General features: G+C 43.9%; 3 protein-coding genes across 3 annotated transcripts in view; 1 reads left to right on the top strand and 2 right to left on the bottom strand.

Moving 5' to 3' along the window:
* LOC125741647 (C-Jun-amino-terminal kinase-interacting protein 3-like) overlaps window positions 1–11,520 on the bottom strand; it is a 33,559-nt gene extending 22,039 nt beyond the window's left edge. The window contains exons 1-4 of the mRNA XM_049012827.1: window positions 10,387–11,520; window positions 5,351–5,471; window positions 4,945–5,015; window positions 3,649–3,731 (exon numbers count right to left, since the gene is read on the bottom strand). Of these exons, the coding sequence (XP_048868784.1) occupies window positions 3,649–3,731; window positions 4,945–5,015; window positions 5,351–5,471; window positions 10,387–10,692 (581 nt within the window). The 5' untranslated portion in view covers window positions 10,693–11,520. The remainder of the gene's footprint in view (window positions 1–3,648; window positions 3,732–4,944; window positions 5,016–5,350; window positions 5,472–10,386) is intronic.
* A 1,620-nt stretch (window positions 11,521–13,140) lies between these two features.
* On the top strand, window positions 13,141–21,324 carry mfsd1l (major facilitator superfamily domain containing 1-like). The gene is made up of 13 exons (XM_049012968.1): window positions 13,141–13,271; window positions 13,838–13,938; window positions 14,035–14,159; window positions 14,289–14,344; window positions 14,701–14,844; window positions 15,338–15,496; window positions 16,007–16,122; window positions 16,811–16,911; window positions 17,529–17,640; window positions 17,960–18,097; window positions 19,197–19,336; window positions 19,504–19,615; window positions 20,744–21,324. The coding sequence occupies exons 1-13, from the start codon at window positions 13,250–13,252 to the stop codon at window positions 20,885–20,887; spliced, it is 1,470 nt and encodes a 489-aa protein (XP_048868925.1). The 5' UTR covers window positions 13,141–13,249; the 3' UTR covers window positions 20,888–21,324.
* An 8-nt stretch (window positions 21,325–21,332) lies between these two features.
* On the bottom strand, window positions 21,333–25,235 carry jpt2 (Jupiter microtubule associated homolog 2). Its single transcript, XM_049012970.1, has 5 exons — window positions 25,077–25,235; window positions 23,837–23,988; window positions 23,361–23,500; window positions 23,166–23,202; window positions 21,333–22,274 (listed from the first exon to the last, which is right to left on the bottom strand). Exons 1-5 carry the CDS (start codon window positions 25,130–25,132, stop codon window positions 22,078–22,080), a joined length of 582 nt encoding a protein of 193 aa, XP_048868927.1. The 5' UTR covers window positions 25,133–25,235; the 3' UTR covers window positions 21,333–22,077.
* Window positions 25,236–25,399: the final 164 nt, after the last annotated feature.

The following is a 25,399-nucleotide window of genomic DNA, read 5'->3' as shown; positions in this document are numbered from 1 at the left end:
AATGTGGACCATCTGTGGTTCTTTGTGGACTAGGCTGGGAAACACTAGGAAAGAGGAACCAACTCCACATGCACAGCTGAGATCCACATCGTTTCAGTCAGCAGGAAGGTGATTTGTGCACTTACATTCAAAGATATTAGACATCAATGATGCAAGGAAAAGTCTGTGAACCCATCAGAACTTTCTAGATTTCTGCACGAATGGCTCCTAAAATGTGATCTTCAACTAGTCCAGCAGTGGCCAATCTTATCCACAAAGGACCGGCGTGTATGCAGGTTTTTGGGAAAACCTTTAGGTCAGCTGTTCAAAACCAGATGTGAGGACTCTTCAGCTAATAGTCCTCTGATTAGTAATCTAATTAGGGAGTTGCAGCAAAATCCCACAAACACAGTGGCCCTTTCTGGATAAGACTGCCGACCCCTGATCTATATAATATATAACCTTATTTTCCAAACAATGCACAGAACATTTTCCATATCATTACTGAATACTTTTTTAAAGAATAACGCCCATACCCACTCCGAATTACTATTTATTTCTGAGGCATTACTATAGAATTCCATGCAACAATTGAAAACCCTGACATTCTTTGCACCGTTACTGTTTATTGTTGATTATTTATTGTCTATTAATGTCTAAAGGTAATTTTCTGTGTATTCAGCCACTGCAATCCAGCATTTTCCTTTGGGATTAATGAAGTGTCTGTCTGTTTGTCTATCTCATGTTTGTTCCACTCATTTCAGCTTTTTGACCTGCCCAGCAATATAAAGAAACACACAAGTCTGATTACCTGCTATTCACAACATGGCCCAATCAAATGTGATCTCAGAGAACCTCAGAAGAAAGGAAATGGTTTCTAAAGACTGGGGCCTTCTTCATGGCACATTCAGGCAGATAGCTTAGAAACAGACGAAATTCAGCTCCACTGCTGCTCTCCCCAGGGATGGGCATGTGACAAAGATCATGGGCCCCAGCTTATATCAGGGCAGTGTGTGGCGCAGTGAGCTAAGCCTGTGTTCCTGTAATCAGCAGGTCACTGGTTCAAACCCAGCATTCACACATCTGTGGGTTCGTGAGCAAGGCCCTTAACCCCTGGGTGTCCTTTACAGACAACTAACTCTACAAAGGACAAGTTGAAGGAGGTGTGAAGACAATTTCCCCATGGGGACCAATAAAGTATATGTCTATTATTATTATCAGTGCAAGGGCACTGGAGAATCCTCACAGTGTTGGGTGACAGCTAATGATCTGCCAGTGACTCCTGAACTAGATAACATCTGTGATCATAAATGGACAGTAAGAAAACACTGAACGAGAGTGATACTCATGGGAGGTTACCATAGAAGATACCACTGTTCTCAAAAAAGAGAAAAACCTCTGGATGATGCACAGCATTGCTGGAGGAATGGTCTCAGGACAGACAAGGGAAAGGAAAATAATACACTGCAAAATTCTATAACAGAATGCGAGGGGGTTGATCTGCAATCTCAAATGCCAAATGTGACGGCCCTGCTGGTCTGTCAGCCCCGCCCACTTCCTACCTGCGTTCTTGTCCCTGTTTTTTGAGTAGGTGATCAGGCGCAGGTGTGCTGTGTGAAGCCTTAATTGGGAGGGGTATCAAGAGACCTGTGTCCTCTGGGGAGGGGGCCCCTTCCTCCTCTGGCGTTTTTGGTTTGGTTACGCTTTGGACATTCCTAGACATACTTCGCACCCCTCTTGCTTTACTTTCATATTACTGACTTTGCATACACTTATCATTCCTTCTTTAAATAAATATTTTAATTGATTATTTGGTTGTGTGTGGTTTCCTTTTATGTTGCTCTGCCTTGAGCCTGGCGGTCGTAATTCAATATGACCATGATCCAATCCACAGGAGTAAATCACTAACAGAATAGGTCAAACAGAAGAGATTCAGTATTTTATAATGGCCAAGTCAGAGTGCTAACCTCAATGCTACAGAAATGCGGTGTCCTGATCTGAAGCAGGCATCCCATAAATATACATTAATTGAACCTTTTGAATAGAGGACTGGGCTTAAAATGCACCTAATCGTGTTTGGTAGGGGTGTATCCATTTGTTAAATAAAGAAATGTTAATAAAATGTGTTTTTCGTTAGATAAGACCTCAAATATCCATATATTTATTATGACTTACATGAAGATCAGATAATATCTTAGGAGCAATTCCTAGAAAAATCCAGATAATTCCAAAGTACTCACAAACCTTCCCTAGCAACTATAAGTTTCAAGAAGGTTAGGTTGGGAAATCACATACCCCAGCCTCATGTCCTATGATAGACTGGCATCTAATCCAGTGTGTACCCCAGCCTCATACCCTATGACAGACTGGCATCTAATCCAGTGTGTACCACAGCCTCATACCCTATGACAGACTGGCATCTAATCCAGGGTGTACCCCAACCTCATACTCTATGACAGACTGGCATCTAATCCAGTGTGTACCACAGCCTCATACCCTATGACAGACTGGCATCTAATCCAGTGTGTACCCCAGCCTCATACCCTATGACAGACTGGCATCTAATCCAGTATGTACCCCAGCCTCATACCCTATGACAGACTGGCATCTAATCCAGTATGTACCCCCGCCTCATACCCTATGACAGACTGGCATCTAATCCAGTGTGTACCCCAGCCTCATACCCTATGACAGACTGGCATCTAATCCAGGGTGAACCCCAGCCTCATACCCTATGACAGACTGGCATCTAATCCAGTATGTACCCCAGCCTTATACCCTGTGACAGACTGGAATCTAATCCAGTATGTACCCCAGCCTCATACCCTATGACAGACTGGCATCTGATCCAGTGTGTACCCCAGCCTTATACCCTATGACAGACTGGCATCTAATCCAGTGTGTACCCCAGCCTTATGCCTTATGACAGACTGGCATCTAATCCAGTGTGTACCCCAGCCTTATACCCTATGACAGACTGGCATCTAATCCAGTGTGTACCCCAGCCTTATACTGGGATAGGCTCCAGGATAAGCAGTTGGAAGATGGATGTATAAATAGAAGGAGGCCGTTTAAAACTAAAGGACAGGTAGGGTTAAGTCAGATTAAGAGGGTCTAGTCAGCCAGATAAACTGAACTAGAGACTACAGCGGCAAACATACAGGCACTTTACAGGTATAGTACTATATTCCATACACAATTTACACATTACATTGTCATCCCTGTGCTAAAAAAACCCTTCCTCCATTGCCTTAAATGGGCTGCATAGCTCCCTAGAGTAAACATGAACCAGAAATATTTTACACCTGAGCACAACAGAAGCACCCAATTGTTGAGACCTGGGGGCTCATACACAAAGGAACAGGGACCTGGGGACTCATACACACAGGAACAGGGACCTGGGGGCTCATACACAAAGGAACAGGGTGGCGAAGGGGGTGCTACTGAGGGATAGTGACGTTTCGCGTGGGCGACCTTTTCAAAACCCCCCATGTGAGAATTCTGCAGGATCCCACCACGTTGTGACTCAGCACAATGCTGGGAGAAAAGAAATTTAACGAGGAGAGAGGCTGCCTGTCCACTAGCTCCCGCTCCCTCCCTGCTGCTACTATCCGCACCCCACACACGGTCAAAGGCCAGCGATTGAGAAAAGCGAGGCTCCTTGCTCACGTTCTTCCAATACTCTCTGACTGTGTGGCCCCCACCGGCTGCATCTTGGACCTTTCGATGTGTTCCACGTAAGTCTGGATCATCTGAGGAGCACAAGATACCAACCCTTCAGTGCTGTTATTAGCAGCATTACATTCATACACCATACATGCTGCTTTTTTATATTTCAGAGACATATTGCATGTGCCTCTAATTCTTTCTGAATTTCTGTATAATCACATATTACATTAGCATTTAATACTCTAAGCAGCTTCTTCAATGTAACATATGAGCCCATCAGATATACCCCATAGACTTAACATGATACCAGTCCCTACTAAGCCATTGTGCACAATATTCTGGGAATGTTTCAAATAATTCTGCTATTGTGTTATGCACTAACACACAGAAAGTTTTGGGACACTTGCTTAGTTCTATATAAATTTGTTGGTTTCATAATAAAAGTCCATTCAGAAACAATGTTTAACATATTTGCACATATCTGCCACACATTGTCAATATTTTCTTTGTCTTTTTTTTTGACTGATTCATTCAGTTCTGTTGTTACCATTCTGCGATTGTAGTGACAGGCTCCCAAAGGGATACTAAACCAAAATGTTTAGGTGTTACTAATTAAAAAGCACCCAATGACACTGCTTGTCAACTTTTTAACTCAGAACAGCTCTTTTAGAACTATAATATGGGTTTCAATTTATCACTATTTGAAATGAATGTCTTACATAAAACCACTGCTTGTTTCTAATATGATAATTATGTTTTTAGCAAAAAACGAATGAATAATGATTTTTGTTATAAAACCAACAAATTAACAATATTTACTTTTTATTTATATAGTTTTTATTTTTGCAAAATTAACCAAGCACCCCAAAACGTTCTGCATATAAAAACGATGATGTGGCCTTGGCCAAGATTAATGGAGTCACTGAACATTTTTCATTAGATAACGCACATAAAAGGCTCACAGTTCCCTGAGAGCGAGAAGGTGCACCAGGGATGGCCAATCTTATCTGCAAAGGGCCGGTGTGTGTGCAGGTTTCTGGGATAACCTTTAGGTCAGTGGGTCAAACCCAGGTGTGAGGACTCTTCAGCCAATCAGACTTCTAATTAGTAATCTAAATAGGGAGTTGCAGTGAAAATCCGCATACACACCGGCCCTTTGCGGATAAGATTGGCCACCCCTAAGGTAAACCAATCCGTTACCTAGTACAAGGAGACTTTGCTGGAGAGACTGACACTTAACTAGGAACGCTTTACACCAGTATGGCAGCACAAAGACCCAAGTGAGAGAATCAGTACCTCTGTGTGCCTCTGGTGAAGAGCGTTGTACTCTTTCTTCATGTCTGATTCCCGCTCCTCGAGGCGGGATACTGGTGGGACAGGAGAACAGCTACATCCAAACCTCAAAGCCACCAAAGTGTCTTGAGTTGAGCCAAAGGACTCGGTGCCTTTGCCATACATGCAACGCAGCGTCTGATTATTAATTGTATTTCCACTAAAGAATTCCAGATGTTTTCCATTCCAGTGTAGGAATGACGGAGTACAAACTGGACGCATCATTCTTATTCACAGATATATGCTGCTGACGATCTCTGGTTTCATTGTGGGATTCTTTTGAGTTTACTTCAAACAGATAGGGACAATATTCAGAATCACAGAGGAGCACCAACAGCAGTGAGCCAGGCTAACTGTGCATCACACTCACTCTGGTCCGCGTAGCTTTTGGTCCTGTGCTCGAGCTGCTTCCCCTGCAGCTCCAGAACCTCCACCTGCAGCTGGAGCTCCTTCTTTTCCGCCTCCAAGGCATCCTCAAACTCCATGAATTTCTGCAAGCACACAGGAGTCACTGCCGGTGTTGCCATTGCTGTGAACACCTTAAATTAAACATGCAGATTCACAGCAGCTTCAACAAAAAAAAAATATGGTCTACTGGGAAAAATGCCCCTAAAGGCTGAGATTCAAACATGAGAAAATCAAATATCTTTGTTTATAGTGATCAGTAACACATCACACTAATTATTAATATCTACTGTGGTGAAAATGAAGCTGCCCATAAATTATTTATAAGGTAAGCAATTGGAAGAGCCTTTCTTTTTGATAAGGAGAATATTGCTGTTCCTACTGCTAAAACTGGTTCTATTTTTATGCCCTGGATCCTTTTTTGAGAAAGAAGCACAATTCAGAGGATCCCTAAAGTTCTCAGTCCATTTGAATCAGAATTTGAATACTTTTATTATCTGGCAGGAAGTTGTTGTAGTTGATTGTTGTAATCTGTAGTTTGCATTTGCAGAGGTTTGAGAGAATCAGAAAGCCTTCAGGAAGGCCGGAGATCAGATGAGAATTCGGATGACTGCAGGAGAATCCTGGAGCCAAATTTATGCATCAAACTCTCCTCTAAATGAAAGTGGACCGTTTTAGGACAGGTTTATTTTCTTATCGTAAAATCTGCAAGGTAAGACATGGTCCAGCTGCATGGCGCTCTGCCATTCCCCTTAAGGCCTACCCTCAACAAGACCCTGACTGCGTTTCAAAAATGCAGCGTGATCCAACACAGCCCGCTTTAACTGAGAATATTTGCGATATGAAATGAGAAACAGCCAATGCATTAACGGCACGTGCAGAGAGAAGGCCGCCTCGCCCTTCGCTTTGGGCTCCTTCCCGCGTACAAATGGGCCTGCTTACATCCAGCCGGCTATTTCAGGCAGGGAGTCTAGTTACTCTTCCAGCTCCTCCTAATGCAGTATTGATCTGCTGCCATCAGTCCCTCCTTTGCACCCTGTCCCCTCTTACAATGCTTGTTGTTATTTCATTTACATAAATAAAGCTACATGGACGCTGATAGAAATTGTATTTCTTCTGTCACTTTAAAATAAATCTCCACTATATAATACAAGCTCATTTTATATTTTACTTAAAGTGCAGAAAAGGAAATGACTACGTAATATATTTTCTATTATTTCTTCCCTAAATTTAAACATATTTTCTAGCACATTATATATGCTAAATTATAATAACCCAACTGAAATATGCACGAAAGGCCAACTTGCTTAATTTGTAGTACATTTTAAACAGTAGGGCTGGCACGATAAGTCGACGTAGTCGATTACGCGTTAACATCTATATTTTAAACCGACGCATCGTTTTTAAAATTGTTTTAATGAAATTACCATTGTGATTTCTAAAACGCTGTTCAGTTCGTTATAATTAATTGTTGCCATTAATATCATTATCAAGTAAGTGTTGTATGTTCATGTTTGTTAAATTACCATTAGTACAGAGATCTTTTTAATATCTTTTGTCCTGTAGCTGCTAAATGCACTCATTGTTAAAACAATCAAGTTGTCTGCCTGCTACCTTATGTGTTTGATAATATGTTTAGGCTAAAATCTGGGCTTATTCTATGTGGATTGACGATGCCAATGTGTGTTCGTGCGCATTGGGCTTTTTGGGAGTTTGGACCAGTGTCATTATCGTGAAGTAAAACTGGAACGAAAACGAACACTAAGTAAAAGAAAATTATTCCTGAACTAAAATAAAAATATATGTTTGCAAAAAAAATAAAAAAACGTATAGGATTTTAATCAGCAAAAAGTAGCGCCACATCACCAACATCTTGTTTATCCACAATATTTCCTCTTTTAAGAGATATTGTAGTTGCTAAGTCTACGCTCACCGCCACTTCTGTGCTTATCGCTTCCATGTTTTACCAAAACAATAGAATTGGGCGCTCCGCTAATCGAATTTATAAGCATAAGGATACGCCGAATTTCAGATTACTAACTTCTGGGAGTAACTATAAGCATCTTATTAATATTATAGGTACTACTAATTTGATTATCGAATTGTGGGCAAAAATAATATCCGTATACTGCCGAAAAGCCCGCGTGCGTTATGTAACGCACAGTTTGTTGTCAAAAAAAAATAATTAAACGGCCTGTTTGATTTTCTGGAGGGAAAATTCTTTTATATTAATCGACCAATTGGTAAAATATTCGATAGATTAATCCATAGAAAAATAGCCTTTAGTGGCAGCCCTATTAAACAGTGTGTGGATTTATACTCTACATAAATATCAATAGCAGGAGTGAACACTCTATTCATCATCAATCCATCCACAGCCGAATTTAGGGGGTGGAGACTCTTGTGCAAAAGTCATTGTTGATGCCCTAGATACAGTATAAAATTCAGCTGCAAAATTCTGCAGCTTCCAATGTATCTAACAGGATAGACAACTAAATGGTAAAACCTGTCTTTTTTCACTGTCTGATACAACTTGTATAAAATGAAGGCATTCCGGTATATTCAGAACTTAAATGGCTGTAAGGACATATGCAGTATATTTAGACAGTTGTTCTCCTGAAACACTGATAAATAATAAACATGTTTGAAGACCCAGACAGAAGATCGAACATTCTGAAGAAACACAGTTTTATGGTTACTAGAACCTGGCATGGACTGGAGGGCACATACTAATATTTAAAAAGTAGTAAACGATCATTTTTTTTCCACATGAGGTCTCAATGTCCTGCTCTGAGCCCAAAAAAACACAAAATTGTGACAAAAATAGCATACTCCTTGAGGAACCAGTGGGTCAAGAACAACTGGGCCATTTACCTGGATCTATAGTTATGCATAAAGAATATCTTGTAGGACAGTGTTTCCCAATGTGGTCCTCGGCGACCTGCAGACATCTGTTTTTGCTCCCTTCCAGATCCCAGTAAAAATGTGGACTGTCTGGCAGGGAGCTGGGATGGAGCAAAAATGTGGACTGTCTGGCAGGGAGCTGGGATAGAGCAAAAATGTGGACTGCTGCGGGTCCCTGAAGATTGGGTTGGGAAACACTGGATTATACAATAATTAGCTATTTTAAATTTCCATAAACACAAAAATATTCTGTTTATGCCATAATGGTTATGGTGAGCGAGCTATTCCTCTGCAGTGCCCGGAAATATTAGCAATGAATGAGTAAAATGAGGCCTGGTGAACAGTGAACTGAGTAATTACCGTTCAGGGCCTGAGACAGCTCACATATCAGTGACACTGCAGGGGTAGTGCAATGATATCGGAACGACAGATCACTGATGTGAAAGAAATCGCAATGTGCAAGGCAACGGCGTGAACATCAGCTGGCAATTAGTCCTCCGAGAGGAATATCTCTTTCATAAAATAAAACTGTCAAACAAATACACACAGCTTGTATTTTAACAAAAATTTCAAACTTGTGTAATAAAAGTGCAACTTGTCTATCAATTTTCAATCTTTGCTAGCTTGGCCAGTTATCAAGATACCATATTAACGGTAATGACACAGAAAAAGATTAATTGTGGCTTACAGACCAGAAAAAGCGTCATAAAATTTTAGCAAAAGCCTGTAAATATTTGAATGAAACCTTCCAGTACTGAAGCTGTGAAGGTTAGGGTTCTGGCTGCAGAAGAGGCTGTGATGCAGGGCATAAGCTGGAACGCATCAGCGTCCTGCCCCTCGGTCCCTGTCCCAGGGACGCTGGGGGGAAATCAGTGTGGCATTGTTGTAGGAAGCGCGGGCGTTCTGCCGTACCAGGCACCACATTCCCTCCGACGCCACGGAGGAACCAGGTCAGAAACTGTTTACGAGAGCTCACACCTTCTCACCACCTAGCAAATTTACGGCTGGTGTCTTTCCTACCAGGGCTGTTTCTGGTTAAAGGGCTGTTACCAGCTAAGCCACAAATTAACCCAGTAAACCCAGGACAGCAATTAAAACAGATCTTAGTCAGTATCTTTACAGACCTTCAAAGACACCTGCAATTCCGTGTGTCATTTTGAAGCTTTCTTTAAAAGAGACGCACCCTCCTCAGCTGCTATTGTGGCGAGCCAATGAGTCTTGTTCACACATACTAAATCTAAATGGAAACGCCTGTCAAAACAAACCCTGACAGGACAGACAGGAAGACCTCAGGCCTCCTAAACCAGCAACAGCCTCATATTCCTAACTGCTGTAAAATCACACCTGCTTGGAACGGGAGGATTAGCCCACAAATAATGCTACACAGTGAGAGATTACCTACAGCTGCTTTGCTTGTACACCGGCTTGTGAGCAAAAGAGAGACATGTGTAGCGAGTGGCTGGCACTGACTGTACTGTGGGAATGCACAAAAAAGCCCCATCGGTAAACAAGTGAAACCTTTGGGAAAGAACAGCCTGTATCAAATACACTGTTCTTGAACTGAAACTCTGCCTTCCTTTGGGTGAAAACTCACACAACACAAAGCCCCCGCGAGCCTAGGGGATATAAGTGCTTAGAAGATTAAAGGGCGGACGATACAGGGGGCACTTGAACACCATTCCTGGATTAATGTGTCTGAACCATACAACTAAAGGTGTGATTTTTAATCAATTGTTTTTGCAATAATATCAGAGTAGCTGCTTTGTGACAGTCTCTGTTTTAGAGGGATGAGTCACGCACAGCTGCAAGAATTGTTCGCATATGAAAAAAAAAATGTGATTCTGGGAGACCCATGACCCTGACCAGGATATGCAGCTTGATGATGGAAAGATAGATGGATGAATGACAGACTGAGAGAATGCTGACCTAGGGAAATAACAAGACTGGTACTGCAGATAAGGAATGACTGTTAATCAATAACATAAGGGGCAGACATGCACAGAAATACTGCGTAGTACATTATGGGGTCTCCCTTGTTTACAAACATACACGCCAAGCGTCTGACTCTGCAAAGGCACACAATGTGAAAAGCAGCACCTCCTCGGCTTGCTTCCGCAGAGCCTTCTCCCGCTCATAGTGGGTAAGCAGCTGCTCGTTGTCCTCCTTGAGAAGTTCCAGTTCCACCTCATGCTCCTGGTTCTCTATAAGTGCTGCGTCCAGGTTCTCCAGCAGGTTCACTACCAGCGGCATCAGATCCTTGACCACCTCTTCATCATAGGTGTCGATGAGCCGCTCAAACTCCTTGTAGATGCTGTTGGCCATGCCAGACACACGCTCTGACACCACTGACCCAGAGCCATAGTCATCCTGGTACACAACCTCCTCAATCTGGAGCTCCATCATCTTGCCAGTAGTACCTTGGTTTTAGATGCTGAATGTCCACTGATTTCAGGAAACACTTCCTGGTTTGTTATCAGTAATTGTATCCCAGCAAGCTCTTGATGTATTCTGCTTTGGTATTGCTTATTTTGTTTGTTTATTAAAACATAAAAAAAGATGTAATTAGTATTATTATGACAAGAATGAAACCTTCGTTCACCAAGGGATGCGCAGGCAGCACAAGTGTTTTTCTTCCTCTGATTCCTCAAAAAGGACGACTCGCATTTTATTCGAGATGTGCAAAGACATCATTATATATTTTTTTGTTGAAAGGGATATAAAGCAGAAACACTTGCCAGTCTCCGCAGCTCTGCAGTTCACGCAAACCTTCGTAATCCCTTTCCGCCTGAATCCTCCACCACAAGGAATAGAGTCGGCTCGCTTCTGTCCATCTTTTAGTGTAATCGATGGGATTAATTCATTAAGTGAAACGTCTGTAAAATAAAACCTGCAGTCATAGAATAAGAGCGGCGCACCGACTGATGACCAGCAGAAAATTAAACACACTCATAATAGTGAGGCGGGGCCAAAATCGGCGTCCTCCCGCTGATCAATTCGCCGACCCCTATAAACCCCTTGTTGTTGTTGTTGGTAGTGATGGTGATGGTGCTTTTCACGCCTCGTCCTCTCCGATACAGTGCTTGCTGAGCGCCCCCGAAGCTTCTCCGGTTAAATAGCGGTGCCGTCGCGACGTCACGCCGACCGCACAGTGCAGCCTCCGCTGATGCTGCTGCTCCGCCGTTGGTCCTCTGCAGATGCGCCGTCATACGGTTTCATCGCACGACATTAGCGCAGCGGGAACGAGCACGGGCAGAGCAAACGGGGACGAGCACGGAGAACTGTACTTTTAATTCATATGCTTGCACTAAGTGCTAGTTACTCTAAAAACAATTATACCACGTCTATTCAACTTTTTGAGGACGGGGGTCCCCAGGGATTTTTCTACAGGCTAGTTGGTTTTAAACAGCTACTGGTCTAATCCCTTGGCTCACTGGTTTCCATTCGTGTCCCAGCTGTGTGTGTGTGTGCAGAAACTGTATCTGCTGGTTGTATTTCTGTGGATTTCCTCCTAGTGCACCATTTTTTCCATGATCCAAAGAGCTGGTGACTGTGATATTCTGTCCGGGGTATTCTCCTCCACTTAGTATATGCTTCCTGCAGTAGGCTCCAGCAGATTTGTCGTGACCACATCTGACGTTAAACTCCAGTGCATCTCGTCACAACAGAGGGCATTGAACAAGTGGCTCTGTAAATTGTAAATGCAGGGTGGGCTACAGCATTCTCTGGGGTGGGGATCATTGAGTGTACAGCCAGCAGGTTCTCATTCGAACACTTTGTGCTTGAACTGTTTAATACTGACAAAGGCAACAATGAATTGTGTATATCCTCTCTGTGTTTTGCAGTTTTCCTCGTATGGGACAGATATGCAGGCAAATTTGTGCCTTTAAGTTGTTCATGTTTGTATATGTGTGTCATGTATGGACAAGAATGCCACACATGATGTACCCCATCAAGGCGTGCCCTGCCTTACCTGGGACAATCTCCAGACACCCTGCAACTATATATATATATATATAAGGAAAGGCGGTGGATGGATGGATGGATGGATGGATGAAGTTTTTATATTTGACTGAACGCTTTATTAACTCTTGTCCATAATTTCACGAGTCATTATTTAAGGGAATGATGTTATCGCAAAGGTAAATTGTCCTTCATGTAAAAACTTATGTAAATGTAAAGTCATTTAAATTTTTTTGCATTGAAGATAGAAAACTCTAATCAAATCCAAAGGAGTACTACATGTCACAGAAATCCCCCCCCCCAAAAAAAAAGAAGGGTGGGTCTCCAGAACCAGCAATGAAAATCAGATATAAGTAGATATAATTCCCAGATATTTCTTAATTATGCTTTGCTATACAAAATATAACACAATACTTTGTAATTAAACTGAATTTTAGGGTGATAAGGTGGTTCACTGGGTACCCTGTAGTTTTTACATCAATACTACTTTACTGTACGAACCTCTTGTAAATGATCGCCTTTACGAACCATACTGTGCCCACGTCAGCCGTAAAGCCCTGATTCGGTAAGCGGTCATATTTAAATAGATGACCGATGTGGGAAGTTCTTTCTTTTTTCTCTATCTATGCTTACAATGTCAAGTTACAACATTACTGCCCTGTTTTCAAAACAGTCGTAAATGCTAAGCACGCTCATTCATAAAAGTGCAGACTATATCTAATTTCCACTGGCCTGGGAGGTAACTGTAACTGAGGTCCAATTTTTGTTTGAAATATTTACATTTTAAATTGTACTTTCCATCATTACATAAACATTAATCCATGTCTTTAATACAACACGTCAAACTAATTAAATCTCAACGCAAACGTCGAGCTTTGCGCGTGACGTAACGCCGTAGCGTGAGCACGTGAACGGGCGGGGCTCTCGCGGAATACATAAACAGAGAGAAAAAATGGATTTTTAAACATCAGTTATTGTCAGAACTTAACCTATATTTAATATGGGGAAACCAGCAGAAAAAGGTAGTGAAGTTTATTTTTTAAGGAAGCTTGCTTGTGTGTATGTTTATTTGCAAAACAGCTAAATTCTAACTCGTTTGGTTGCACAGTCTCGTTTACATGCATAGTCTGTATAATTGTGTTTATTACACTGACAATTAGTTATAGCAGAACAGGATTAATATTTGTGATTCATTAAATTTGATCATCCTCGTTTGCACATGAATGGTTTCAGTTTTCGTTCTCGCGTTTCTGAAGTTAAATGTCTACGTTTGTCTTGTTGCTTAAACAAAAAAGGGGGTAATTAATTTCGATTATTTATTAAGACACAATAATGCTTTTTTTCCTCCGCCCCATTCTTTGTATATCTTCCATAAACCCAAGTTAATACGCTTCTACATTTTAAAGTGAAATGTGTTGTGAAATTAGTTTTAATTCAACTAATTGGCATATCATAACCCAGCTGTAGCGAGTGCCTAGAGCGTCTGATAGCCAGCGTCTGTTTGATAAGGTTTTTATACATTACTTAAATTCATATTTGCAGATTTTGGATGTCTGTGAGGTTTCTTTTCTGTTATTTTGCCTTGCAGCCTTCTACCGCTTCGTAGTGTTGTTCTTCAACTGCATGCTCACCTTCGGCTCATACTTCTGCTTCGACATTCCTAGTGTACTTCAAGATCAGTTTCAAGGGGTGAGTGTGGTGGCCCTGTGGGACTTGAAACAGCCCAATGAAGCTGCCTAGAGGAAATGAGATTTGTATTATAATAAGAGCTCTCTCGTGTCCTAGAATCTGACGTGTCCCAATGCAACAGTACAGAATGGGACAGCACCCAATGGGACAGGCGCGTGTGTGGAGGGGTTGGGGATGACCCCTCAGGAGTATAACCTCCTGTATGCAGTCTATGCCTGGACGTGAGTGCAGTCTACGCCTGTGTGCTGTCACCTTGGTTTTAAAAGCACAGGACTAGAAATGTGTAGTGTCATTATTCTCTGGATTGACTTCACAGCGTAATAAATAAAAGCACCCTTCCTGCCTTTCAGAAATGCATTGGTGGTCATCATGGCTGGTTTCCTCATAGACAAGTTAGGAAATCGATGTAAGTCTCTTGCTTTTGGATGCATTCGTATTTATCACCATATTTGTAAATATGAAATTAACTAAGACGATATAGTCTGTCAAATGTGGCAGCTGAAGTTTTCCTGTTGATACATTTTATCTCCATTATCTATGAATGTACTGTAAATGTCAATAGAAATATGGCGTAGCAGACACCCAAGAGCAACAATAATGTATTATCTATAACTGTAAACATTAATATACATATTGTTATATATGTCTAATGGTAGAAGCACTCTGATTTATTCTAGTCCTGCTTATGGGCGTTCTGCGCTTTTAAAAATGCATGAAGGCACTAACCTGTGTGGCCCTCACTTGTTGCTGGGTCTGCTGCAGTTGGTGTCTTCCTCTTCTCCTTCCTGACTGTCTTGGGATCTACCATTTTCGCACTGGGCTCACATTTCAAGGGCACCAGCTACCTGCTACCCCTCATGCTCACAGGCCGCCTTCTCTTCGGATCCGGCAACGGCTCGCTGACCAGTAAGGGGCACCGGCGAGCCCTCCTCACCACATACACCTCGATCTATGCTCAGATGGCTTACTTGGCCAAAACTGATCAGGTCTTTACAATGTTTAAGTGAAACCTGTGTCTTTAATATCCTTAATGAAAGATAAATGCTTGGTCACAAATCTTTCATTCATAGATCACCCTTGTTCAAAAGTACAATAATTCTTTAACTACTACATCTCAAACTCTTATACATGTTCTGTTAAAATAGCTACTTTTTGTTTTAGGCTGCTTCATACCTTTATTGTGCACCACAAATCAGTAAAACATCCCAAGAAGATAAATTGTGCTCGTATATTTGTACAATATAGCAGAATATTTATTTGTTCTGTAGTATTTCAGGTATCATTGTTACATTAAGCATAGTCGTATGATGCAGCGTGTCTGTTATGTAATGAATACATAATGATATTTATACATTGAATGAATAGTGCTGTAAAAAGCTGTATCCGTGCCTCCTTTCAGTTGTACAGAATCGAATCACGGCCTTCTGGTTCAAAGGAAAGGAGCTGGCTCTGGCTTTTGGTCTAACCCTGGCCTTCTCCCGCTTGGGCTCCGTCCTTAACTTCTTTTGCACCCAGAGGTTTGAGTCGGAATATGGGATGCAGTGGACGCTGTGGGGGGGTGAGTTCCGCCCCTTATGACTCCAGACAATGAGTGTGAGCAGTTGAGGATTTTCTCTTGTTTGTGATTTTTGGGGGGGTGTGCAGTTAAGGGACTGTGCACAGCTAGGTAAAGATTTAGTGAGACGATCACTTGTTATTAGAAAACGATATGCAATTATAGTAACAGTTTTTAAAATATCTAAGTGCGTGTTTTAATGAAGTGCCACCAACTGTGAGTAATGGCCATACTGTGGGGTCTAATTTTACCATACTTATATAAACAATGTGGATGGTACGAGCAAAGTTCTCTCCACTGCAGTGTCTCAGTGCTGCAGGGCTTTGTGACAGCAGCACCCTCTGCTGGCCGGTTTCTCCCTCATTTTTGTACATAGCCTAATGAAGCCCAGGTTTTTGGTCTGCTGGCTACGTTTGACTGCAGCATTTCCAAGCTGGTAAACATTGAGTATGATGAGCCCTGTAGCGTGAAGATGGCAGCTTCCGCTTTGTGCTAATACGCCCATTCCTGCAGGCACCTTCCTTTGCGTGTTGGGCTTCCTGGCCGCTATCACTGTCAGTGCGCTGGACAAGGTGGGCATGAGGCAGCTCGGCCTGGACGGCGCCATTCAGGAGGAGTCGCGCAAAGTGGTCAGTCTGACATGGCCGCTCTCCCGCCACACATTTTAATCATGGCACATTATAATTTAGTGTAAGTCTAGTTGCTTAGCTGTGTTTTTATCCAACTAACTTATTCCTAATTTAGTTGTTTTTTTGGGTAATCCCATCTCTTCCAGTATGTAGGCTAATTAGCATTTCTAAATCACCTGTAGTGTGTGCATGTGTGGGAGACTGAGTGTGATGTACACAATATGTATTACATTGTGGGGACATTCGATGATGACAGGTTTCTATTTTGATGTTGTGGGGTACGTTTTTCGGTCCCCACAAGGTGAAACGCAATTTTCTAAAAATCTGTGCCTACAATCAAAATAAATAAAAATGCCTACATGCTTGTATTTTGTTTGGTTATTTATGGTTAGAGCAGGGTAGGGGTTAAGTTTGTCATTGTTGGGATTAGGGATTTTCCCATAGAAGCAAATGGACAGTCCCCATAAAGATATGAATACAAACGTGTGTGTGTGTGCGGATTTAGGGTTGCATGTGTCTGATGGCACTACACTGGGGTCTCTCCTGGAAATAATCACTTTGAGGTTTAGTCTTAATCCATAGAAGGCAAGAGAACTGTAAGAGTACTAATCGGATTTCACAGAATGTGTGTGTCTGTGTTCACTGTTATATTATTGTGCAGAATAGTGCAGTGTTTGTGTTTCTGCAGAGGGTGCAGGACATCCGGAAGCTCTCCCTTCGTTACTGGCTGCTAGTACTCACCATCATGTTTTTTTACAATGGGATCTTCCCCTTCATTGCAGATGCCAGGTGAGGGTGGGGGGGTCTTTTTTACCTGAGTGTTGTGCGTGTCTGTCTGTCTGTGTGTTCCTCCTGTCTTTATCGTGTTCTGTGGAGCTCCATACACTTTTTAAAAGATAAAATAGGAAATCGCAACTTCTGTTGAAATTTACCCATAATTGTACCCCTTCTGTCCTGGTTCACCTACTGCTCTGGACTCTAAAGCCTCTCGCATTATGTTTCTAAGCCAGCAGTAAGCCCTGTCAAGCTGAAGTCTTCTGTTGCAAACACACTTGGTCTTAGTACCAGATTTGAGGGGTTACGAGTATTTAACATGCCGTGTCTGGAGGCCCAGTGCATTCCATTGTTCAGCTCTCACTCCGGGCCGTTTTGTGCCTCTGGCAGGGGCTCGAGTTGATCTTGTAGGTGTCCTCAGGCTGTGGGTTGTAAAATAGCCCCCCCAGGCAGCCATCTCGTCTGTGGTTGGCCTTCTGGGGTGTTCAGTATGCGTCAGGCATGCTTGATGTTTGCCTTGGTTAGAGAGGTGTTTTCTCACTCAAAACAGCCTTACTGGGGCGTTAATCTGCTGACCATCCTCTTGCCTATGAGATCCGCTTTTCACCCTCTACTTCCGGCGATTTCCGCAGCAAGTTCATACAGGACAAATACAGCGACTACAGTCAGAAGGAGGCCGCCTACGTGGCCGGAGCCGTATACGACAGCTCCCTGGTGCTTTCTGCCACAGTGGGCATCCTGATCGTGAGTATAGGCCTTCTCCCCGCACTCCGCATACGCATTTGCCGCATGAGATCGTAATGGTGGGTTGTGACTTTGCTGCATGAGATTCCGGAACGAGCCTGCTTCCTGGAAGCGGAATCTTGCGCCGTCTGTGGCCCGGCTGAGTTATCGCTGGACATCCGCCACGCCAAAGCGGCACGTGTCCACAGCACGTGTCGTGAATGTTTCCCGATGTCAGTTACAGCTGCACTCCACTTCTGCGTGTGTATGAAACGAAAGGGCATAAATTCCTGCATGCGAGTGGAGTGACGGCCCCCTCCCGTGTCTCCCCGTGTGACAGGACTACGTGGGCTTGCGCGGCGTCTTCGCCATGGGCTGCGCCGTGCTCACGCTGCCCGTCTTTGCACTCCTGGCCTTCACCTTCGTGCCCCCGCTGGTCTCCACCATCTGGCTGGGGGTCACCTATTCCTTTGCTGCCGTGAGTATATGTGCCGGAAGGCTGCGCTGGCGTTGTGATCCGCCGTGGGGGTGGGGCTTACACGCCGTTTGGCGTCACCGTGATTTTACATGAAACGGAGAAACCTACCAAAAACATGCCAACATTGTGTAAAGGGTTAATTTAAAGGGTACGAAACCCTATAACCACTAACGTGCCACTAAGTGCTTCACACTATTTTCTTCTCATTTTAGGTCTTCCTTAGCAGTTTATGTATGTAAATACAGGAGTCACTGATAACATTGCTTTTCATTTCTTATTTTTATTTCTATTGTTGTTTTTTATCTTATTTTCAAATCTATATATTTTCAAATATATCTTTTCAAATATAATTTTGCTTGTATTACATATTTCCTTTTGAGCACAATCCAGGAAACCTCTCACTACACTCAGTGTGTTTTGTGTAGGTGACAAACGTTGAAACTCATGATTAAATCGGACTGAAAATAACGGAGGCCGTATAGGAAAAGGTGTCGGCTGCGGGTAACTGCCACCTCACTGCCGTCGTGAGGCCCGGCTGATGACTGACAGCCTCTCTGCACTCTGAGATACGGGGGAGGTCAGACAGCCATGCTGACTTCACTCCATGTGACCTTTCAATAAGACGAGCTGTATTCGAGAAATCAAACTGGACATACTTAATGTGACTGTACAGTTGGTGAGATGTAACCTCATTTATGTATCTGTATATATACATGTATATAATAGCTGTTCTGCATTATTCTGTATATGTATAGTTTGCTGTGTAGCTTGTTCTCCCAAAAGGGGGGGGGGTGTGTTTGGGATATTCTCTTATCACGCTGTTCTGCGCAGCAGAGTGAGTCAAATTGGAACTTTGTATTTCTGAGGTCTGATAGGAATTCTAGTGCAGATTACACACATCTTTTATCAAGCTCCAGCTTGTGGACCTCCCTACTGATAAGAGCTAAGGATTTATAGATGAAAACACAGCAGCCTGACTTGTGGAATATCTGATCCCTTGGTTTGTGCAAACAATGACGTTCTATGTTGCGTTTGTGTCCTTGACCCCTATGATGCAGTTCGTCGCATTTTCTTCAGCGTGCTTTCTTCCGCATTTCAGGCGAGCATGTGGCCTTCCATCCCACTGGTTGTCCCGCAGGCCACCTTGGGTACGGCGATGGGCCTTGCAACCTCTGTCCAGATGATCGGCATCGGCCTGTCCAATCTCATCGTGGGCCAAATTTTGGGGACGAAATCCAGGTAGGAAGCCTGGAGCATCAGGCATGGTGCGGCACGGCCCAGGGTTTGAGGAAACCATGCCGTGCATTTTCATAAGTGTGACTGTGGTCAACGGCCCGAGGGCCGGTAGCGCTGGACAGCAGAGGAATGGTCTCACACCCCTGTCCTCCCCACTCCGCCACCGGCAGTGACGCCAAGATCCCACTATGGCGCTGGCAGAGGATGATGGTATTCATGCTGGCCAACACCATCTGCTGCATCATGACTTCAGTGGTGCTCAACGTCGTGGACCACCGCCAGGCGAGTGTGCCGTGCTCACTACTCCCCCAAACACACACTCGCTCCTGCCGCTCTCACAATCGGGGGATAAGAATTTGGCGACTGAGGCCGTTTATTTATGTAGTTGCCCTCATCAAAGGTCTTGCATGCGATTTCGCGCTGCAGATATACAGCACACAACACTGCCGATTTCCTGGTGCCGTGTAGCAGTGTGTGGCTCGGCAGTTTAAGGCCCAGTTCCAGAAGGTTGTTTATTCAAATCCTGTGGGCAGCGGAGCAATGCTGCACTTTGACCCCAAGCTTTCCTCACAAGTACATCGCTTTGGACAAAAGCATCTGATAAAGAAATGCAAATGATCCCTTTCTGTCTGAATTGCATCAAGACTAATGATCTCAAAACCTGTGGCCTGATAGGATTTAAGGTTAACTCCAGTACATTCAAATACTGTGGCTCTTTGCCATTGTGAAATTCTGATTGCAGATGCCCTCGTGAGAAGGCACAGGTGTAGATTCATGCCAACCATAACAGGGAAACGGGCTAGAAGGAAAACCAGCTGCCTAGAGTGTGCGATTCCCAATTTGGGCTGATTCTGTACGTCATCAGGCTGGAGAAACCACAGGGGATGGGTCAGGCATCCTTCTGATAGCACAACAGGAATCATAAGTGCATCAGATCTGCTCCCCCAAACCATGTGGAACGAGCCGGATGTCTGACATCAGTATGGATGAGTGCATTACGGCATTTCCTTTTGATATAGAAGGTCTGTAGGGTGACCTTTAGCATTTGAAATGAATGGCTGGAGCTCTACAGAAGGATAGGAAAGCCATTGTAGCAGATTTCCCACGCAGTGCGGCCTCACACCACTGGGGTTGGAGGTTTGAATGCTGCCCTCGCTGTCTGTGAGCAGATTCCGCCTGCTATCCCCCAGTCTTGGGGGTTTCTTCTCACAATCCAAAGACATGCAGTTAGGCAAATTCATGTCTCTGAATTGCCTGCGTGTGCAATGCAGTGGACTAGCATCCTATCCAGGGTGGACTCCAGCCTCATGCCCTGTGCTCACAACGATTAGCTTCCACCCTCCCTATGCACCTGAGCAGGATAGCTGGTTGTCAACGTGTGTGTTATTGCCACTTTTTTTTCCCCCCTAGGGTGGGACCTTGAATAAAACCACGAAGAGGACAGCAGCACAGGAGGACCCCAGTGCTGCAGACAGGGACCCCCTGCTGAATGAGCAGGAGGGCCAGGGTGTGCCAACCAGCCCAGACAGCTCCTCCTCCATTAACAGGAGCTAGCTGCTAGCCAGGGTCAGCCAATCAGCATCCCCAAAGGTCACAGCTTTTTCAGTGGTCACTGATCTAATCATCTTGTGCAACTTTTAATGATTTTACCTGTGGATGTATTATAGGAACCACCCCCCCCTGAGTAAACAATTTAGTTTTAGCATTTTTTTAAATCCTGTACAGTAAATCGTAAGTGGTACACAGATTAATCTAAGACCAGTCAGTTGTGTAAGTTTCAGAAGTGTTCAGTTCTGCAGTCAGACCGCAGTACCTTTGTGGAAAGGTGAAAGGCAGCCCTACCTACACAGGCCATTGCATTATAATGGCTGAAATTGCTTCTACTATAGTTCATTCAATAGTCATGTGGGGGTATACCTTTTTGTGGAATTTTTATTAAGGGGCTGCTTAAATTTTTTTATAACATGGTTAAATAAAAGTTACACACGTGAGTGCAGTGTGAAGGATTTAGACAAGTAAAATATTAACTTTATTGCAATGCTCAGGCCAACCAGACATACTTTCATGTGAAGAAGGCACAGAGAACTTGTACCAGCAAACAGTTTGGTATACCAGCATGAGTTTGGACTGTCAGGTGAATGTTCTCCCCCTTCTATTCTCCCACGCAGTTTGCGTTCATACTTGTGTTGCAGGTAAGTCAAAACAAAAGCCCTTCCAGGGATTAAATAACCGTAGACTGATCAGTCTACTCCCGCTGACAGGGGGCTGGGACTAAAGACATGATACGTAGGCACAGTCCATTAAACAATGGAGTAAATCAGCACTACACTACAGGAAGGGGGCAGCCTAAAAATATACATATATAGCTTTGGCCAGATTAAAAACTACAGATGCAAAAACAAATGGAGGGGGATTTAAGAATGATTATAGTTTCAGACCTTAAACCAGCAAAGGGTCAAAACTGAGGGCAGGTACCATCAGTATCCAGAGGATTGACACAAGAATTTGGTCACACTTTATGAAGCCCTACCCTGTGGCTCTTTGCAAAGAAGTCAAACTGGAAAAAAAAAACCGTTGATTCAGTTGAAATGGAAGGAATTTTAGTGTTTAAACACAGAAGTTTTTGGACTTGAGGGATGAGTGACATTGAATACTTTCAATGAATTACAGCGAGTTTTTGGCAAAAGTTATAGCGGGCAACTTAACGGGTAGAAAGTGCAAGAGAATTGAAGGGGGGGGGGGCATCAGTAAAACACCACGCTGGACTTGCCGCCAGGGGGGTGGATCACCTTGTTGTGCGAGCGGGGCCTGGGGCCTAGCCTGGGCTCATGGCTGTCAACATTCTGCTGGGCGCAGGACTGGTCCGCCGGCTCCTTGGTGCTGGGGGCCATGTCCTCCTTGCCAGGCGTAGGACGTGGCGGGGTGATCCGCTCCTTTGGAACTGGAGGAACCATGATCACACTAGTCAAACTGGTTTCCCATGTGCTCGAGGTGTCCGTCACTATGGTTGTACGTTGCCGACAGAAGTTTCTAGCACTTGACTGACCCACAACTAAAAATTCATCCAGCAAAGGCAGCATAGGACACGTTTGGAGGGTCCCAATCTCTACAGTAATGTTCTGCATGTCCAGGAAGATGCAGGCCGTTTGCGGTGCTATCGCCAATATATCGTAGTCCTTCATGTTCCTGCTTTTATCGTCAAAAAATTAATGAACAGGATACATGAAAGGTGCAGTGTGGCTTTAATTCTCAATACAGATCGCTATCCAGGGTGTGGAAGATGGATGCATTTACACTACACAAAAGGGTCCCCCCACCGAGAAACTGATTCATGGTTTAAGTTATTAGACCTTAGTGGCCAGAACTGCTAAGTGTCACTATGTGCAGGTTATCCAAGATGTTCCCTACAGTTTCATCTTCAAAATAGAATTCCTTAAACAGTAGTGCATTCAGAACCATCCGATTCTCTAATTGTTGTACTTGGGTTACGTTTCCAACACCCTGCCTTAATTCGATGTTTACTGCAATGACATTGCAGCCCTTATTGCCAATTACTACTGCAATGAGTAACAACATTGTCTTGCGTACGCTCAGACTTGCCAGGCCAGATCAGAGCGTCGTAGGGAGTTTCCTGTACGCCACCTTCAAATCAGAAATGCTCAGCCAGATCCAGACACCGTGACTGGATTCATCGAGTAACTGGAGTAGTACCAGAGCCTCAGAGTTTCAGTTTCACCTCAGCGCATGTGGAGTTTTCAGTCTTAATTTTCTCAAACTGAAGACCTTAGATCAAATTGCTATAATATGTGAATAACGTGTGGGTAGAACTCACCTTCAGGTCCAGGCAGGGCGTTTATGCCAATGTTGTCCTGAACAAGAAGAGCGCACAATGAATTCAGATTATATCTAGGTGCACACATGGTTCTCTTGGCATGATGCATTAAATTGTACACGAAGATACAAATTTGACATTTGCAAGAAGTAAATGGCCGATTCCTGCATCACTGGGGGGGGATGTAGTAAATACCTTTGGTTTATTGGGATGGCTGCGGGTCGATGGCAGATTGTTTGGTGAGTCCGCAAAAATATTGTTGTTACTTGTGGAGGATGCAGTCGGTCTGGAGACAGGCGTCGCACCCTCTGAGAAAATCCCACTGCTCTTCCCCCCTAAAGACAAGCCAACGTCAGCTGATGCCGGAATCTCATGCGTTTGTTATGCTGATTGACTCGGGTAGACTTCAGGTTTATGGCAGTGTAGATTATATTACACTGCACCAATAACTGACACAAAACTTGACTTGTGCTGCATACTAGGGAAACAACTTTTTCTTCAAACCATTATATACCATCAGCTCTTTCTATTGTGTTCAGAAAACTGTATGCAAAATAAATCTTTAATGCTATCAAGGTTGTAGATAGGATCAAATTTGTCTTAAATTTTTTTTTGAGTGGTAAATTTAAACTAACGCAAGCCAGAAGTGCAGCGTTAGGTGCCAATATCACCTGGAGGGTTTGTTCTTTTAGGGCTGGTCTGGGGCTCCTCACCAGCCACAAAAATGTTTGAGGCCATCTTGCTTGCCCTGTTCACAGGTGAGGCTGGTGACTCGTCACATCCGAACAGGTTACTGGAGCCGCCTCCTGGTGGTCTAAGCACCCTAGAATTTCAGCAGGGTCAAAATGGTTAGTTTAAATGCACAGGGGAGCCAAAACCGTATATCGTATAAATACAGAAAGCCAATTTGGTATATTCCTAGCACATGCAAAACATTGTTGCAAGACTTCTGGGAAATAACTGTATGAACTCTATTCGGGTGGTTCAAAATCCTGTTAAGGGGATATAAGGCGGGAGGGATATCAGGCGGCATAGTGACGTAAGCGGTGTCACCAGTATGTACTGTAAACGGACCAGCGGGACGCCAAGCCTGCCGGCTTATCGGTGTCCATTAAGGCGCCGTGAGGTGCATTGCTGGGTAGCTATAGTATCGTTTCCTGCGGGACAAAGCACAGTTTACATCCTCCTTCGGACCCCCCATATTCCGGCGTCCCTTTAAATGTATCACACAATGCTTGACAGAAACTAGCCGTTGGCAAAATATTAAACAAGTTGCCTAGACTTGCAAAAAGAAAATCTCGATCTTTTCTCTGGAGCTGAGGAACTAAATCCAAAATCACAGGCATGCGACAATAGCCGATGTCCACTCACACAGCAGAACAATAATCGAGTGCGAACTCCCCCCACAATCAGCAATGACACGTGGAAATGGGACCGTATGGATACAATATAATGTGCAGTAGTGCTGGAAAACTCAACTTATCCACGTAGCTACAAGGATCTACGCTCACGGTCATCGCTGCACGAAAGCAAAGATTAATCAAAAGAAAAAAGCTCTACCAGATTCCGTAAAACACGGCGACTGGACAAGACAGCCTGCCTACAGACGCAATACGTTAGAACACCAACTACACAAAATTTAATTCACATGTCGCAGATTAGCAACACCTGGTTCGGCTTTGCTGGCAAAACAGAGGCGATCATGCGGATATATCGGCTTTTCTGGGCGTAGAAAAAGCGAAGAAGTGCAACACTAACAAGAAACCCAGGCAGTACATTATCACTGCCAACTTCCTCTTTACACGACTTAACTTTAAACATGGTCGCTAGCACGCCTGGAGTGCTGACCGTATTGCATGCGAGGGTCTTCCTCCGACGCATTTTCTCCACTTCAGCTGATTAGACAGTTACCTGGAGCTGGGCTTGGAACTTGAATCCATCCCCTGAAACGTATTTGTCGAAGTCATTGTTCGACTCGTCCTGCAACTCCTTCTCGCATAAATGCCTGCGCGTTTGCGGAGACGCTCATTTATCACGGCGCGTTTACGCACAGCGGCAGCTCGCCGACTCGCCCCCCCCCCCCCAACGCCCCGCTTCCGTTGCCTACCAGAATTTTTGCTGATCCCAGATCTGTTGGGTTCTTGCCGGTGCCCGCGCTTGAATGTTTTTCAACCAAATCTGAAAACTGACCCAGAATCGGATTATGAACGTATCGACAGCTGATCGACCCCGCC

This window comes from Brienomyrus brachyistius, chromosome 5 (genome assembly GCF_023856365.1).
Source record: "Brienomyrus brachyistius isolate T26 chromosome 5, BBRACH_0.4, whole genome shotgun sequence".
NCBI classification, from domain to species: Eukaryota; Metazoa; Chordata; class Actinopteri; order Osteoglossiformes; family Mormyridae; genus Brienomyrus; species Brienomyrus brachyistius.
The sequence above is the reverse complement of the archived record's forward strand: the minus strand, read 5'-3'. Positions and strand labels throughout refer to the sequence as shown.

Bases quoted from the DNA above. Each gene is read 5' to 3' on its own strand.
- mfsd1l (XM_049012968.1), top strand. From the start codon at position 13,250: ATGGGGAAACCAGCAGAAAAAG. The intron at 14,345-14,700 runs GTAAGTCTCTTG...GGTCTGCTGCAG, and splicing joins AGACAAGTTAGGAAATCGAT to TTGGTGTCTTCCTCTTCTCC. The intron at 14,845-15,337 runs GTAAGGGGCACC...GCCTCCTTTCAG, and splicing joins CGGCAACGGCTCGCTGACCA to TTGTACAGAATCGAATCACG.
- jpt2 (XM_049012970.1), bottom strand. From the start codon at position 25,132: ATGACTTCGACAAATACGTTTCAGGGGATGGATTCAAGTTCCAAGCCC. The intron at 23,989-25,076 runs GTAACTGTCTAA...CTGAAATTCTAG, and splicing joins AGTTCCAAGCCCAGCTCCAG to GGTGCTTAGACCACCAGGAG. The intron at 22,275-23,165 runs GTGAGTTCTACC...TGGTTCCTCCAG, and splicing joins CGCCCTGCCTGGACCTGAAG to TTCCAAAGGAGCGGATCACC.